Source organism: Typopeltis vanoorti, chromosome 19, assembly GCF_054136105.1.
Source record: "Typopeltis vanoorti isolate ZY-2024b chromosome 19, IOZ_Tvanoo_1.0, whole genome shotgun sequence".
NCBI classification, from domain to species: Eukaryota; Metazoa; Arthropoda; class Arachnida; order Uropygi; family Thelyphonidae; genus Typopeltis; species Typopeltis vanoorti.
In genome coordinates, this window is record NC_143567.1 from 64,186,911 (window position 1) to 64,205,776 (window position 18,866).

Consider the following 18,866-nt stretch of genomic DNA (forward strand, 5'->3'; position numbering starts at 1 on the left):
CATGAGCATAACATTAATCAGAACCTTCTTTCGAGCAGTGCATAATAGTCTCTGTTTGCGTTTTAAATCACCAGACAAAACTGATGTAGGCACAGGATAACGGTTTGATTCTAAATGTGTTTTGAGAGATGGGTTCGCACTATCTCTGCTCTTCTTTATCTATAGCGATCATATTATGAAAGAAAGTAGTATTAAAGCAGATGAGGAAATGTTAATCTCAGCTTTTTACTTTATGCATATAATGATATACTCCTACATTCAATTATAGGTGGAGTAAATTTCGTATTAAATCAACAATAAAACAATAAAGATAGTGAAAATAGGTAGAAACATTAAAAACATGAAATACATCCTGAATGAAAAACGTATAGTACTCGTACTTGTAGAATATTTCAGCTAATTTGGGAATTGATAGGGAAGATGACAAATTAAATAATACAATGGTTGTTGATAGAAGATAATAATCTATTAATTTCATGCTATAGTAATATTCTGTACTTCTGATTAGGATAATAGAATAACGGATATTTATTGGTGATGATGATGATGATTACGACGACGATGGCTAATTATGCTGCATTTATGATAAACAGAAGAAAATAATGTAATACTCCTTCTAGGTTTGCAAATACAACATAATGAAAAATGAATGCTCATATAAATCATATTTTAAAACTTACAGTTTGTATGAGCATCTCGGCGGCTATTTCTGTAAGACGGGATCCTTTCTCAATCAGTGAATTTAAATATTCTTTAAGCTTGTTCAGCATACCTGTCAATACATCTTCCATAGCGTTGTGTACAATTTCCCTCCTTCTATAAATATCAACAAAATAATAATATTAATAAATCAACTATATCATTAATTTTAAAATTGTTTTATCTTTTAAATGTTAGGCAATTAAAGACGATTTAACATTGTTTGTGTACGTCAAATAGTGAAACAAGTGTAAATCAAAATATAGCAGTCTAGTAACAATAAAACTCTGTTAGAGTTCTACTGCTTCCTGATTTTTCCATTTTCAATCGATCTCACAGATTTTTGATAAACGTGATTGTGGACCTGCGTATTTCATTTAATTCTCTTTTCACGATGCGTTTCTCTTCTAATAGTTTCATTATGCAAACAAAAATTGAATTGAAGATATTTGAAAGTGACTTTTCTGTGTGCAGATATGCAAATTGGTTTCTGATTTCAATTTAATTTAAGATGCTTGCGTTTTACAATCCTCATAGATTACCTTCATCCCACTCGTTCTTATTACCGAAATAAATTCCCTAACCTAGACACGCTCCATGATTCTCTTTGTTTTATAGACAGTTGGCTTGTTGGCATCGGGATGACAATCTTACTCTAAAATGATGGTACGAAATCCAATAAATCTTTCAACGTCATGAGCGCCTAAAGATCTTCGAAAATCATTGATTTTGATTATAACGATTCCACGCTATTAAATGAGTAGAAATCTTTCCAATCTGATAATACCTGTGGTAATAATGAAAGAAACATTTATTTGAATCCTGCTAGTATTATTTAATACTGTTGGCGATACAGCGTTTACTATTAGTTCCTGTGGCTTCTTCACGTCACTGGGGACTTTGGTTAAATTTGCTTGATTAATTTTATTTCCATAATTTTCTCCATCTGATAATCCCTATGTTCTGCGCTGTTGACTGAAAGGTTTGCCTGATTTTAAAAATGAAAAAAACATCGTCCATATGATACCAACCACTTACTCAGCTTCAGTAAAACGTAAACTTAACAATTTAGGTCTAATTGTACTATTAATTTTATTTTATTTAATTAATTTTATTAGTAATTTTAAAACTATTTTTATCTTTTACTTGTTAATGCAGTTAAGACGTTTTAATATTATTTGTGTGCTATTTAAAGAAATTTATTATTTCATTTACTTTGTAATAAGAAGGAAACCTATTATTCTACGTCTTCCTAACGTTTAAATTTTAATCGATTTCAGATATTTTTGAAAAACAATACAGTTGAATATCTCATCACATGGTGTGTTTCCATTTCACAGTATCGAACAATCTAGCTTATAACCAGAGGATATGCGAATTAAATTAATCAGTGAACAGGAGAAATTATTTATTTGTAATAAAGACTTATTCCACTATATCCATATATACATTCAGATACGTGTAGTAATAATAATAATAATAATAATAATAATAATAATATGAAAAAATACCAAAATATTTGCACTACGTGGCATTAACATCGAGTTTGTCTCAGATCTAAAAACATGTCTAACAAATAATATTCTTCGGCAATAGACAAGACTTAGAAGTACAGTCTAGAGTAACCGGAACGTGTAATAACCACTGAAGACTGAGCTCGTGGATTAAGGGTTATTTGTCCATCACCCTTTAAAATGAAGTTGTTGGATTCTACTGTGTCATCTACAATGATATACGGTGCCCAAATAGGGTCTTTGAAAATAAAGAACAAAAATAGATTATTGTAGCGAAAATGGAAAGAAGTGTTAAGGAAACTTAAAAAAAGAATCACTGAAATTGTAAAATTTCAACATGAGGCAGGTTCCAAAATTACTCGATGTTACTCATATAAAAGAAACCGCTCAATTGAGGATGATCTGGCAATGCAGATAGAAACTAATAGGATATATGATCCGTCCTTACCTGCAGCATGAATTCGATTTCGAAAGGAGACAGCAATAATTCCACAGGAATACAGGTGATGGCATATGAAAGTGAATTTAAAACATAGCATTAACATAGCAGGAAATATCTGAATGAAGATGGCGTTTGAAAAACAAAAAGATCTCTGAAAAAGTTGAGAGATTGTTTGTCCAGCAGCGAGAAACTACAGCTCACATCTTAATCAGTATGGATGAAAAGGATATTTTTATATTTTTAATTTCTTTTGTTGTTGTTATAATTTCAGGCAATATAAACTATATTTAGTTTGAAATTATATGTCGCCTGATGTTTTTGTTTTATTAAAATAATTTCATATTATTACAAATGATATTGAAGTGTGTTTTATGTTGACATGCAAAATTCCTTAACCGTGCACAACTTATTTAGGAGATTTCTGGAGTATCTCAGTTTTATAGCAAGGTGCTAAGTCATATTTTGACAATGGCGGACGAAACGAAAACATAAATCGTAAATTGTTTTACGCACTGGAAGAAATGTCTATCTACATGATAGTAAGTATTAGATCCTGTAGTTGTTAGAGCCAATGAGGAACCTGGGTTCTTCACACACATAAATTTGTTTGATGAATCTTATTTGCATTATGTTCTGCATCTTCCAATCCATATGTTCTGCAAGTGTTCTCTGAGATGAAACTCTTAACACTAAAAGACGCATCCTCCATATGATACCAGCAAACTCACCTTGAGTGAAAGTAAACTTTCAACGCCTTCTTGGAGTTCTAGTGTGAATTCAAATACAATTCTACTACTTATGGATTGGACATATAGATCGCTTGGAAATATGTACAACAAGCGACTTCTATCCATTATGGATTAAATACGAAATAAATAAACTGTTCTGCTTTTCTTCTTTTTCTAATGGTTCAGTCCAGTGTTTAAATTTTTCAGTTTCATTGAAATAATTTTATATCGCTGAGTTAAGAACACAATCACCCTAAAACTTACCGTAATTTTTATATTTATCTATAACAAATAAATAACACGGTCGGAATAAATTACAGTAGCCATTTAACTGTATTACTTCTGCAATAATTCATTAATTGATTGTAAATGGTTCTGGAAGCGACTGAATGATATTAGAGCCTATAAAGACATGTTTCAATTTAGTTTATATTCTTATCGATTCAGTTCAAACTAGGTTGCAAAACCTACAGCACACGTGTGTTGTATGTTTGTAAGTCGAACTCCAGGAAGAGAAACGTGGTCACTGATAAAAACAGTGTCAGTATGTTTGTTCTAAAGCACAGATATATAAGTAAAAGTACAGAGGAGATGGATAAAAGCGAGATGCAGTAGGTTTGAAATTGGAGACTAAATTAATGATTACGTGTAGCTGTTGGTAAGAACGGGATCAGAGTAACTCGAATTGAGAGAGCGGCAATAAATATACCGAATTGCTCATTTGAATATCTTGATTGTTTTAGAGAGATTTTGATGAGTCACTAAAATGTGAAAATCCTTTTACAGATGTGAGTGTCATGAGCAGAAAAGCACGAATTTTGAAGAGTATCGAGATGCTACAGTTGTGTGGTGTTTTGTTTCTGACAAGGAAATCTACATATGTAATTCATTTCAAGACAGAAAACTAATAATCTAATCATGTCTTGAGATTTGGATGTTATTACGGATATGGAAGTGAGATCTTTCTCACTTTAGTTTAACGAAGACGGCGTCGGTGTTATCTTCGTTCAGCTGAAGAATAACAAACAGTTCTGATTTTAAAGTGCTGATGTTGCTTATAATATTCCTGTAGAAAAGATCTGTGAAATGCATAAAAGAAACTTTTTTTTAATGAAAAAGAAACTTCTTTTATGCATTTCATGATAAGTTTCTGTGGTTAGGTGTGCGAGTGGATATGTGGGTGGGTGTATGCATAGTGTAACTGCGTATGATTCAAAGGTTGAATTGGTGCATACAATAATGTCAAAATTCTTAAGTCATGGATCCAGCACCAAGATTATATTGTAATAGACCTATAATGAGAACCAATATTATTCTATCGTATTCATATACTTGTAGATAATGGTATACTTCAGATTAACAGAAACCAACAAACAGAATCGACATTGTCCCTTTAACCCAAATGATTGTTTCTGTTTCCTTTGTTTATAAATGTCTTGCAATTATCTGTGTATATCAATGTCTAATTGAAGAAACAAAGAAACCAAAACTTTACTCTTCTCTCATGTAGTAAGGCTGAGACTGAAAATTAAGAATAAAATAAGAACGAAGCTAGAAAATATTTAAAAGTGCTTTCATTAAAAATCACAAACAAGAAATATCATTTACATAACAACCTAATTATAGAATAATATTTCGATAGCATCAAGTTAAATACTGCAGTTTGGTACTTACAATGCATCAGCGAGAAGCGCATCCGATTCTTCGGGTTTTTTTCTTAAAACTGAAAGAAAAAATTAATATAACCACAAATCATATTGAATTCCCGAATTGTTCTGCTTTTTTTACTACAAATTATGTGTTTTCTTTGCATGACTACCTTTGTGTTTCTATTCATGGATTGCACAATTAGGATACTCAATCAATACACAAATTCAAATTGGATTGCCGGTATATGAATAGAAAACCCAAACTGTGTCTGATGACTTCGGTTTCGCGAAAGTGGCTTGCATATCATCGAATGTCAGATACTCAGGTTTGTATTCGGTAAATGTTAGGAATTTTGTTGCAGTAGCTTAAAAATGGCTTCAGAAGATACAGAATTATACGCTGAATATAATATTGGATACGCACACTCAAACACGCATGCGCACACTGACTCTACAATGATCGTAATGCTTCCTTTTATTCTTTGTATTTTTTATAGTTGAAAGTGCAGCTGCATAAGAAATAGTTTCTATATTGAAAACAGCCATTCTAATTTAATTATTCTCGCGATGCTCTTATCTGAGTGGCGCAGTAAATTTATGATTCTGCAGTCTGGAAATACAACAGCACTTCTCCGGAGCTGTCAAAAGAACGGAATGTCTTGTGTAGTTGAAAAGCAGTGAGAATTATGCACAGCTCGTGATGAGAACTTTTCTAGTGAATTTTCAATGAAATATCGAATTTACCTGAAACCAGACAGAAGTAATGATATTGGATAATCTCATAGTTTTGTTTCCTAATAAAATCATAATGGTTTCTGTTTAACTTAAAGGACGGAGTAAAGAGCCTTAAAATAATTAATCCGATCTCTCTAAATTTCTACATACCCCGCAATTCACCAATGTTTTATGTTGCTTATTCAGCAGTCTTTGACATGTCAGTGCATGGGAGGCATTTAAACACTAATTAAATGTGCGATATCAGAATGTGTCCCAAGATTTCGAAGAATAAATAGGGTAGGAGTCAAATGGATGTGTGATCTTATTAAACAAGGGATTCGTAAGAAAAGGACGATATGGAAGGAATACCGTATGCATAAGGATGACGTCAGTTGTGAAAGTAATAGCAGCAGGCTAGAATAGTCACAACTGTTGTAAGGAAAGCAAAGTCTTAGTATGAAAAGAAACTGGCTCTGTGTGCTAAAGAAATCCCAAAAGAATTGTATCGATATGCTGCATGAAAAGAAAGAATGAATATGAAAGAATAACTCTTCTAAATCCAGATGGCGTGATGGTTACAGATGCAGAAGAGGATGTTCAACAAATGACTGCCCATTTTGTTAAAATCTATCAATTTGATAGAGTTTAAAAAAACGTGTACACGAGATTGAACTCACTGCTATTTATTCACTGGAAAACGAATCTCAGGAGTGAGGACGAGGTATCAGAGCTGTTCTACAAGTTGAAAACGAATTCATCTATAGAGACCGATGGGATATCAACACGTGTGCTAAAAGTGTGTTCAGCTGAACCCTCTTTTAGTCAGCTAAACGATCAAAGGAATAGCCGTACAAACTGGGTATTCCTTTGACCAGACTGTTTAATATGAGTCTCAGAACAGGGAAGATTCCTCAGGAATGGAAAGAATATATGGTATTTCCATTGCACAAGGGTGGAGAAAAAATCGATGTATCTAAATATCGATCAATCAGTATTTCAGTAGTGGTGCTGAAGATTTTGAAAAAATTGGTTAGGGCGCATTTAGAAATGGATTGACAGTGAATCTCTACTTTGCAATCAGCAACATGGGTTTACTAAGGGAAGGCCGTGTTTTAGTAATTTCCTCATATTCTTAAACAATGTTACCATTGAACTAGACAAGAGGAACGGATACACCATGATACTTTTGGACTTTGCTAAGTCATTTGACAGAATACAGCATGGTTGACTGTTGCATAAATTGGAAATTATAGTTTTGGGTTATAGAATATCAGCGTGGATAAGAGCATGGCTGACAGACATATATGAAAAAGTGGTCTACGGGGGATGTGAGTCTACAAGAATTAAGGTAAGATCCCTGTGATACAGTGGTGTGCCACAGGGATCAGTGCTTGGTCCACTGTTATTCAATCTGTTCATTAATGATATTGGGAAGGATTTGACAAGCGACATACAGCTATTTGCTGACGACGCAAAGATAGGTGGGATAATCAGGAATGCTGCTGAGATGCAGTACTTGCAGATTGATTTAAGAAGGCTAGAAATGTGGGCATGGGAAAATGGATGTCAGTAAATGTAAAGAAATTCAATTCTGCGCGAATTGATATCCAATGTCTTATTATATTGGTGGGATTATGCTAGAAGAAACTGATGAGGCTAGGGATCTTTATATATAGGTAGGAAGTTGAAGTTTAGGGGCCATGTTCCAAAGATTGCAAATACAACTCAAAAGATAATTGCAATGCTGAAACGAACATTTACGTGTAAAGATAAGGATGTCATTTTGCCTTTTTACAAGACCTTGATAAGACCACACTTGGACTATTGTGCCCAACTCTAGTCCCCAGGTTTCTGTGCTGATTCTGATACAGTGGAGAGAATGCACAAGAGAATGATAAAAATGATATCAGGATTGTGGAATACAGATTATGAAGACAAATTGGGAATTTGAAGGCTGAAGACACTAACAAACAGGAGAAAGAGGGGTGATATGAGTGAGACTTGCAAACTTCTGTAAGGGTCATACAGGATTTCAATTGATGGAATTTTCCAATTTATGGAGGGTGGGGAAAGGACGAGAGGGCATCCTTGGAAGTTGAGATGAAGGCTGCTAAGAAGGGATGAGGACTAGATTTTTCTCTGAGAGAGCGATGCGTGATTGAAATGGATTTCCATTGGATATTGTGAGTGCAAGCAGTGTGAACGGATTCAAGAATTAGTATGACATCTGGTGCGTGTATGTGGTCTCCCTCGATGAGTCCCTGACTCCCTGGAGGTCTCTCTTAATAATAATAATAATAATAATAATAATATGTTTACCTCATACGAAAATAACCTTAGTTATGTAATTAATATTATTACTGTATCTAGTGTTAATCTATTTGTGAAATCTATTTTTATATTTGTTTAAGAAATCTTTTTATTAAAATTATTCCATATATATTTTACTTATTTTTCCATGCTCCTGCAAGACATTTATGTTTAAGAATAACCCTAATAAAACAAAAACATGCTATGATGTAAATATATCAGTTAATATTTTAATTTTCAATTGTTATTTTAAGTTACAAATATATATGTAAATTACAACTTTCGGATTCGAAGTTATTGTAATTTTTTTTAATTGAAAACTTTGTTCTAAACCTCAATCATTTTCCTAAAATCAAGTATAAAATATTAGTTAACTGATTAGACTTGTTATCATCGAAGATATAATTATCTCCAATTTCTTCTCATAATCCAGTCTAATAAAACAAATGTTACCTTCTTCAATTTTTGATGCGAGTTTTTCTAGAGCTTCACGAATAAATTCTGGTAATGATAATGATGCAGTTTTCTCTCTTACTACTTTAACGAATGTTTCCATCATGGTTTTCATGTGCTCTCCTATGATTGGGAAATTACCAAGCCTCCCTATTAAACTACCAGCCTGTTGAAAAGAGGGAATGAAATAAACAAACAAACAGTTAGATAAGAAATAATTGTCTCATTTACTGAACTTATATAAAATAACAATAGAAATCTTGTAAAAATAAGATTTTTAAGATAATGCCCGTGGCAGTTTCATGCATGCATGACTTGTTCAGAGCAAATATATTAAACTCTAAATGTAAGTCAGCATTCTGTTGAGTGCAATAATTTTGTATTATTTTGCATCCATTACACAATGGGTGCAAAATAATGCAACGTGTAATGCGACATTCTCAGAAGTTGTTATTCTGACTCTTCTCTAGTGTTCAACAGATAACAAGGAAACGTTAGCACTTTTAGAAAATTGGTTATTTATTCCTTTCAAAATAATTGCCAATTTCATCTGTTCAGTTCATGTTTCGTCCACATTTTTCATGCTAATGATATCCTTTCCCATATCACCCACACCCACAAACACACACTTAATGAAACAAGCATCTTCACAAGTTTTACCAATAGTCACTTTCTAAGCAAACACTGCCCGACATACTCCTATTTCAGACAGCGCAAACACAAAACACGCTTTAGGGAAACATTAATAAAGTTAGCTGAAACCGAAATACGTCATTGGCATGTCTTCAAATAAGTCATGAACGCTCTATCAAGGCTGTAAATAACTTACCATATTGCATAAACATAAGAAATATTGGATTAGCATTAATACAAGAACCTTACAACATCAACATTTTTGATGTTGTTAGGTTTAATAATTTACATTTTTGCTGCGAGAGTGTATATATATATATATATTCACTATCATACTGACATAACATACGACTTAGAAAAATGGACAAGATCGTGGATTTCATCATCAATCACTTCCTAATACTTGGAATAGATAGTAACTCCCATTCAGGTTTATGGTTTAACGAGGACACAAACAATAGAGGTACAAATCTAGAAGAATTTTTAGCATCAAATACCTACTCATACTAAACGACTAAGTAATACTTCGTTGTTTGAAAATGCGAGACAGCAGCAGCAGCAGCTTCATTGACATGACAATACACGACGCTATTTTAACCCGGATTTCTGAATGCAAATGCGAGGAAGAGGAAAGCTATTCTGATCATCGCATATTAAGTTTCATCATCAGTAGCAAAAAGGTAAATGAAATATACCAGGCAAACCACTGCAGTAACGTAAAGTACTTCAGATATCGATCCCAAATTGCAAACGCGAAAACAGAATCATGGAAAAAATGCTGTACTGTTTCGATCGTATCGTATATTTGGAACTCTATATATAAATTAGCAGCAAGTAATAATAAAAACACGTATATTGTGACATATTAAGGAAACATAGTTCTAATACTAAACTTGAGCGATTACTGCAGCCAATAATGATAAATAAGTTTATTCCTGTTTGACGATGAATCAACAGATGAAGAAATCCGGAAAACGTACAGGCAAAGAATGGAAACAGACCCACACCCACAGTGGCCGTGGGTGTGCATGTAAGAAGAAACATACTTCTAATGGCACCATCTCTAAATTATTCATATCTCAGGTAAAAAATCAAAACAACCTGAAACGCCTGCTAAAACGGAGAAGTTCTTGACGTACGCACTTGGGTACAATACCCAGCAGTAACAATACATGAAAACGTTTCCTTCAAGAAGCAAATTCATATGTTGCTGAAAACAAATTACAAATATTAAACCTTCTAGCTAAGTCGGAAAAGATTAAATGGGGATTAGGCCAACGAGCGTTGAAAACAATATATACCCGTATATTGTTTTCAGCGAACTGTACTACCATTGATATCTTATACTGCACTTGCCTGGAAATATGCACTAAAATCAAAGAAAAACCGGCAAATGTTAAACAGAGTTCAACGTTTTATAGTCATACGAATAATTAGAGGATATAGGACGATATCTTTCGAGGCAACTTGCGTTATTGCAGGTCAAACAACAATATTCCTGAAATGCAAGAATTCTCTCTTATGTCTGAAGTCACGTCCAGAATATATAACGGAAATGCCAATAGTGATCCAAATTAGTACGAACTTCCTTATCAATACAGTAAGTGACCTTACCTAACAAAGCAAATATACTTTAAGGAGAAGGTAAGCTCTTAAAGCGAAGAATTCCATACATACTGACAGAAACAAAACCGAAGAAAACGTCGGTTGTTTTTCATTATATTACAGAGAGTCCATTATTCAAGAACGCTGCGCTAAACTGCATCCACTCTGTTGAACAGCCAAGCAGAACAACTTGCTATAGTTCAGTCACTTACATATCTCCGGTAATTGGAACTCAACACCTCTCATCAAAAGAGAGCAACAATTTACAGCGACAGTAGAAGTACTATAGACGGCATAAAAAACCAAAACAACCATATAGCGTTAATAGAACAGACAAGAAAGCTGGTTCGGAATCTCACTTTAGAGGGATGGGAAATGAAGTTCTGCCTGGTGAGGGCGCATGCTGGTGTAGCAGGAAACCAGAGAGTGGATCAGTTCGCTAAAAAGTTACTATAAAATGGTTAGAAACAAGTTATAAAAAGTACTCAAAATCATGAGAATTTTATTAAGAATTAGAAGTTTCGAAACTAATCACAGTTGGGCATCTTCGAGAGGTGAATTGTGCATTCAAATACGCAAAAATTGTTCAGAGGAAAATGAAAGAGCATAAAAACAAGAACCACATCATGGAGTCTCCGTGAAGGAAACATTGATTTATTTAGGCAGAGAAACAAGCGGCCATGTTTTCTGCAGAGATCGGAAACTCAGAACTCTGTGGTGGATGGAGGAAGAGCAAAGCAATAGGGTGAGAAAAGCGGATGTTCTTGGTAAGAAAGTCCGCTTTTACTCTGAGACAATACAGAGAAAATGTAAGAAAGCAAAGCGCTGTGTAAAACTAGCTAAACAGAAATCATGAGAAGGCCTCGGTCTCAGTAATGTAAAACTTTGTGTGGCTGTTGGAAAACTCAGTAGTGGAGTAGTTGCTATAATGAGGAGATAGAGCACAGGCTTAGAAAACTCTCATTAAAACTATCACGAATACATAAATATATACTGAGCATATTTATCATATATTTGATTATGACGATGACGAAGATTGCTATTTAAGATGTAATTATTGATAATTTATTGAAAATAATCTAATGCTCCTTCTAGGTTTGAAAATATAAGATAATAAAGAAATTAACGGTCATGTATGTCACATTTTAAAACTTACAAGATTTATCAAACTCTCCAGAAACCTGTCACCGATACCCTTTCCTGTCGCGATGAGATCCATAATTTTTGCCATTATACGCTCGAGTAGGCTTTGATTAAATCGTTCTACACTTTGCCTCCTGCTATAAATATCAACAACATTATATAAATAAATTAGCTTCATCATTAATTTTAAAATTCCTTTATGTTTCAATTGTTAACCAATTAAATACGGTTTACCATTATTTGCATATACGAAAAATATTCACAGAAGTCTAAATTGCAATATAAGAGTACAGTAGCAATAAAACTACATTAGAGTTCTAGTACTCCCTGGTTTTTCCATTTTTAATAGATTTCAAGAATTTTTGATAAACATGTATACCTATATATATGTGTATTCTCTTCAATCCAAGAGAATTCTCTTCTATTCAAATCCAAGTACTCTTTCAACATCAGGAGCACAGGAAGATCTTCGAAAACCACTGAATTTGATTATGACGATTCCACGCTATTGAATGAGTAGAAATCTTTCCAGTCTAATAACACCAGTTTTTTTTGGCAATAATGAAAGAAACGTTTATTTGAATTCTGCTAGTATTATGTAATACTGTTGGCGATACAACCTTTACGTATTAGTTCCAGTGGCTTCTTAACGCCACTCAGGAACTTTGGTTAAATTTCTTTGATTAATTTTATTTCCATAATTTTCTCCATCTGCTAATCCACATGTTCTTGGCTGTTAAACTTAAAGTTTGTCTGATTTTAAAAATGAAAAAACATCGTCGATATGATACTAACAAACTCAGTTTCAGTAAAACGTAAACTTAACAATTTAGGTCTAATTGTACTATTAATTTTATTTTAATTAATTCATTTAATTGATTTTATCAGTAATTTTAAAACTATGTTTATCTTTTAATTGTCAATGCAGTTAAAACGTTTTAACATTATTTGTGTATACCGAACTATTTAAAGAAATTTTTTGTTTAAATTACTCCGTAGTAACAAGGAACCCTGTTATTCTACTTCTACCTAACGTTTACATTTTAATCGATCTCAGAGATTTCTGAAAAACAATACAGTTGAATACTTGTGAGTTTCTGTTGTATTTGTTTCATTATGCTAAAAAAAAGTGAATAGAAAGATCTTTGAATGGTTGTCTGATATGCAAATGATATCCTTATTTCAGTTTAGTTTATTATGCACGTGCTCACCAGGTCATGAAAGATTCCATTTACCTTACTATTACTTATTATCGAAATAATCTCCCTAACCCACACACTTTGGAAGATTCCAGATGTCTGGAAACACCTGCGTTGGAATTCCATTTAGAGGGATAATAAACATTATCATGGATTTTAAACTGATGAGAAGTTATTCGTTCTCATACGAAGGTTGTAGGGTTATATGTCCTTCCATAAAGATGCTTTTTTCATCTGGCAGTTATGCAGGACTGCGAACAAGAGAACCAATGGTGTTCGTAGAAACACGAAAATTGAGAAGTATGTCATACTCGTAAACTGCACTCCATGCGGTGATATTCAAAAATTACTAAATTAATTCTTTTTTTTTTCTGACATATACGTAGAAACAGATTATTGATTATTGAATATGTGAAAAGGATAGATTTCAAAATAACAGGAAATATATAAGATTATTATACTCACGCTCTGAATATTTGAGCAAAGCTGTCAGGTTTGTTTCCCAAAACTGAAAAAAAGAAAGAGACGTATAAACGGAACATTTTAATCTTAAATTTGATCGTATACTAAATCATTTTGATAAATAATGGAATTTCATATTCCTACATAGATTCTAGGAATGATTTCATAATTTGCTATCATCAAATAATTTTTTGATTATGATGCCTGCTTATTTTTTACACAGTAAATTGAATTTGTCATACAGTTTTAAAGTAGCTTCTTAAGTGAATGGGATAAGATGATGAGTACTGTATATCGTTAACGAGAAAACCAAATCTAGGAATGTGTTTATGATAGCTGATTTTAATGCGTTTCCATTTTGTCCTCACAGTAAATCTCTGATTTCTGTTTACATAGGATGAAGGCAGTCTAAAACGTTTTTCAAGCCATGTAAAGTCTTCAATAATCTTGTCAGGAGGTATGATTGCGTTGGATGTTTTTAAAGAAGAACTCTTTAAAAATGCATTTATCCATTAGAACATTGAAATTCCTGTCTTTTTGGAACTCCACTAACGATTAAAATTCTCTGTTAGAAACTAATATTGTTTTTGTATTGCCTTCCATGATAATAACTGCAATATCTTAGTACCTATTTCTAATATAGTAATAGATCTCTACTATGAGGTGTGACTGCGCTCCACATTTTTACGTGGATTTCATATAATTACTCTTTCTCTAGGCTAAAGGTTTAAAACACAATTTGGAGTATACAGATGCTGGTAGAGACAATAGAAAATAGCAGTATTTCAGATTTATTTCATTTGTATCAGTAGCTATTTGAAGGAACATAATTTTATTGCCTTCTCATTCGACAGTGGCATTATTCTACATTTCATTTAAAGAATATGCTCTCTCGCATGATATATCGTCGTACATTTCTCTTCATGATAAATAATGATAATGATATATTTCTGATAATATGAGACTTTATGAAAGCTGTTCTCAGCAATCATAACAAATTCCGCATACCACTATTTATCATATAATGAGGTTTATTCGATTTAAACAAAAGGCAGTTTTAAAAACTTATATATGAACAAATGACTTCTTAGTAATATAATGATCCTCCTCTATTCAAAAATATGAAAAACGAACTTAAATATGGCATAGATACGAAAAAAGAAAGCATTCGATTGCTCCAACATTATTGGATTCTCAAATCCATAAAAATATCTGAAATTAGCAAAAACATGTTTTGGCTGCTGCCATGAAATCATTGAAAACAACTTTAATAGTCAATAATGAACAATTCGGAGTTTTTAGTATTACGCGTTGAATTATGAAAGGTGACTGTCTGTCATCAATACTCTTCAACGTTTTATTGATATACTTTTATATAAGACAAAGATATAAAAGATCTATATATAATATGAAAATTTCCCATCTATTGTACATAGATGACTTGAAGTTATAGAGAAAATGGACAAGGCAAATAGACTCACCACAAAACGACATTTGTGTTTTCATTCAGGATATCAAAATGAAATTTGGTTGGGATAAATGAGTAATATCTATTAAACTAGGAGAAATTAACAACGCCAGTCATTTTAATTTGGATCAAGAAAAATTTATAAAAAGAATTTCAGATAACCAACACTATAAATATCCAGTAATATTAGAAGCCAGTGTTATTCTCCACTCGAAAGTTAAACAGGAATTCACCAAAAGTGCTAGGAACTTTCTTTGAACAAAAGGTAACGGATTAAACAGAATTAGAGAAATTATTTCTTATCCTATAACAGTGATCAATACGCAGCTGTGCAATACTTTAGACAAAACAAGACTTGAACTAATTTGACTGGAAACTCGGGAATTAATGACTGTTCATCATGCATTACATCCACGAAGTGATGTTGACTGACTGTAAATTTTAGGGTAGAATATTGTATGATAATAAATTTATCATACAATATTACTCCTACCAAGAAAAATAGGAGGATATGATCTGTGCAAGTGAGATAAACTGCTGAAGAAGAAATTAGTTTAAAAAATACACGAACAATTGCACTGAGCCAATGCTTCAAGATAGTAAAGCGCCATTTAAAAACAATATAAATCAGATCTAAATAATATTAAAGAAATAATCAGCAAAATAACAGAGAAGTGCGCTGAAGAAATAAACTCTTTCATAACCAATTTCTTCGAGAAACTGAGGATAAAAGTGCCCTGACCAAGCAGGGGCAATGGCTACAATATCGATATGTTAAAAGAAGAAACAGAAGGATTTGAGACCGTAGAACATCTGATCGCTGCCTGCAGCATGATATACCAGCGTCATATCATATCATTTATGGATATGATATGAAATCCATATCCATAAATATCGCCATGATGAAGTAATAAAACTCGATCACTGAGATATATGCAAAAAAAATTGATTTCCTACTTCTGATAACTGGTGGCAGCATTAAAAACGAAACAGAAAAATACTTCTCAGGGCTTTTAGATTAAAAAAAAAAACTTGACATTACAATTATTGCCCATGGGAAGGTTTGCATTACTGACCGATATCGCAATACCAAGTGATAACAACATGAATAAAGAAAGAAGTGGAAAAAATTATTAGCTAGCGAGATCTAGCCATAAAAATGGACTCACTGTAGATTAAACAGACTATAGTCATCTAGCTTATTGGCCCACTTGGAGAAATTTCTGAGAAGCAATCTGACTATAAGGTTTTAATATTAAAGTGATAACTAAGAATGATCTACAAAAACGATCACTTGGAAGAGTCCATATTTGAGCTCGTTTCCTGCGACCCTTCTTCGATTCTTGGGTAGAATCTGAATTGAACTATAACATGAGACAAATTGTTATTTGAATGATATCTTGTTTCCGCGGTGTGTCAATTTTGGGAATAATAATTAATAATAATTGTGTGTTCGCATAGAGTGTCATATTGTATCAGTATTATTCCAACAGATGTGGTAAATAATTTCTTAGTACTAATTAGTATCATATCCTTTACTTGAAATAATTTCACAAATATAATGGTAAGTTTCTTTTCAATGTATATGATGTGTTTTTTCCATTTACGGTGACTGTCAGTGTGAAGGCCCAGGTGTTTAGAATGGGTTAATTTCAGGACAAAGGCACATTGATAATACAAATGAGGCCTGTGACTATAGAGTGTAATTGGTACTGGTAACTGGCTAAAGAATATTCTTTATTCTATATTTATTCTTTATTCTTAATATCTCACATTAAACTCAGTTATGTATAACAATATAATCTTAAACTACTTGAAATTCTAAAACAGCTCCCGTGAATGTTTTTTTAATTCTATTTATTTACGTTTATTACGCTTACGAAGGAAAAACGAGAAGACTACAAGCGCTTGTTTCCAGTTAACTGATCAAAGTGTAAATATAAATTACTTTCCACTAGAGTCAAGAATGTTGATTGCCGATTTGGGTGCACTATACACTACTATAAATATGGTAAGTTATCCTCCTCAAAGAATGCAACCAGAATCACTTGTTGCATTTTTTGTTTCAAAATTTGTTTCGAAGTTCCAAAATTTGTCAACTCTTTTTTTTTTGACAAGAAATATTTGACAAATAAACTTGAACCAACACGATGGGTGAGAATACTTTCCTGCACATGGTGAATGTTTTTAATGGTTGGAGAATTTCATCGCCCAGTGTGAGGCCACTGTTCCACTTATTCCAGCCACTGAGCTGCTAAGTGGCTTAAAAGTTGTGGTTTCATCTTTGTATTTGGCAAAGCTGGATATATGGACTAAGTAATATATATATATATATCGTTATAAAAATACGTGAAATAAATAATCAAATAATCAATTATGCATTTGATTTCTTAGTCAGATAAATGACACTATCTATGGACTTTTTCCTTTAAGTCTTCATCACTAGCTGCCTCCAGAACATTGATCAATTCATTCTCAAGAATTTCGTTCAAGATATCGAAGGACAATGCAATTTATGTGATTCTCTCTCTCTCTCTCTCTCTGTCTGTCTGTCTCCTCTTTACTTATATCATTTAATCTCCAGTGGCATATAAATTGGCTAGAAGACGTTCTTAAGATGCTGCATCTGCAGGTCCCTGTTAAAGCTACCAATAGTTCAATCAGACATGCAGCAAACAACAAAATCGCTGTTGAATATAATCAGAAGCATTGCACCAATCTCAATTATTCGATGTAACCAGAATATGCTTTAATAAATTTAGAAAAACTGTGTGCCGATATTTAAGATCAGATTCAAAACTAAGTAAATTCGAATGAGCGTAAAAAGCATTTACTGTCTTTCATCTGTTTTATCCAGTCTTCCAGAAGTGTTTTAACTTTGCCTGTAGCATCCTTCAGCAATTTCTGCATTTCTTCCACAGTCGCTTCTACTATCTTGCGAAAAACTCCAACGTGCATTTCTCCAGCATCCTTCATTGATTTGAGAAAATCCAGCACCTGCAAAGGAGTGAAATGTAAATTAAAGAATTTTATAAGTTGATTAATTGTCGAATAGTGTTTGTATCTGAATAAATAATAGCGGATTCCTTAGTTTATAGAACAGATTTGAAAACATCTGTCTAGTTCTTGGTAATGTAAAGGTTTTTAAAGTAACCCAGAAATTATATAAATTCCTTTATTTTCATAAATTTATTAATTTTATCTGAATGAACAAATTAATATACCTTAATAAGCGACTTTCATGTTACATTTAAGCGAATTAGAAGAAAATTAAGTAATTTTATAATAAATTAAAATATATTGTTTCAACAACATATGGATGATGTTTTGAACGGAAATGGTATTAAACCCAGTGTCAAAATGAGGGCGTTAATCTCACCTTTTTCTTTCCATAGGTGATTTATACTTCGAAATCCCTAGAAATTTCTAATTTCTGCACAAGTTTGCATTATTCCTTCCCTTAATTTGAAAAATTGTTGCAACAATTTCTGCATGACAACACCAAAATTTGGAAAACAGGCAGAGATATAAAAAGCGGCGTTAACTGCATTAATGGTAAATGTATAGAAAAAAATACATTTCAGCCTCCCCGTGTTAAGTGAGGGTTAAAAAATTAATATAGAATTCAATTACAGAATAAACAAGTCTAGATTTAGTGAAGACAACTGAATTATTCTTGTTTTCTTTTTTTTCCTCTTGGATTAAGAGAAAAATTACTCAAATCTGACATCCTCAAACCTGTTTTACTTTACATATCTGAAGGATTGAGTTAGAACTAAAGTAATTTGATTTTAAAGCTGAATATATTAGGAGAGCATCCGGAATTATTAACATTCAAGAATGT

The 18,866-nt window shown here is 32.7% G+C and overlaps 1 protein-coding gene across 2 annotated transcripts in view; it reads right to left on the reverse strand.

Annotated features, from left to right (window-relative positions):
* The window catches only part of LOC150096185 (uncharacterized), a 36,183-nt gene that overhangs the window by 9,936 nt on the left and 7,381 nt on the right, over nt 1-18,866 (reverse strand). The window contains exons 5-10 of one of the 2 annotated variants that reach the window (XM_090409162.1): nt 17,857-18,019; nt 13,558-13,600; nt 11,907-12,027; nt 8,513-8,678; nt 5,058-5,106; nt 681-816 (exon numbers count right to left, since the gene is read on the reverse strand). In XM_090409162.1, the coding sequence (XP_090265288.1) occupies nt 681-816; nt 5,058-5,106; nt 8,513-8,678; nt 11,907-12,027; nt 13,558-13,600; nt 17,857-18,019 (678 nt within the window). Of the gene's footprint in view, nt 1-680; nt 817-5,057; nt 5,107-8,512; nt 8,679-11,906; nt 12,031-13,557; nt 13,601-17,856; nt 18,020-18,866 lie in introns of both variants that reach the window. The other variant, XM_090409161.1, reaches the window with a different exon arrangement.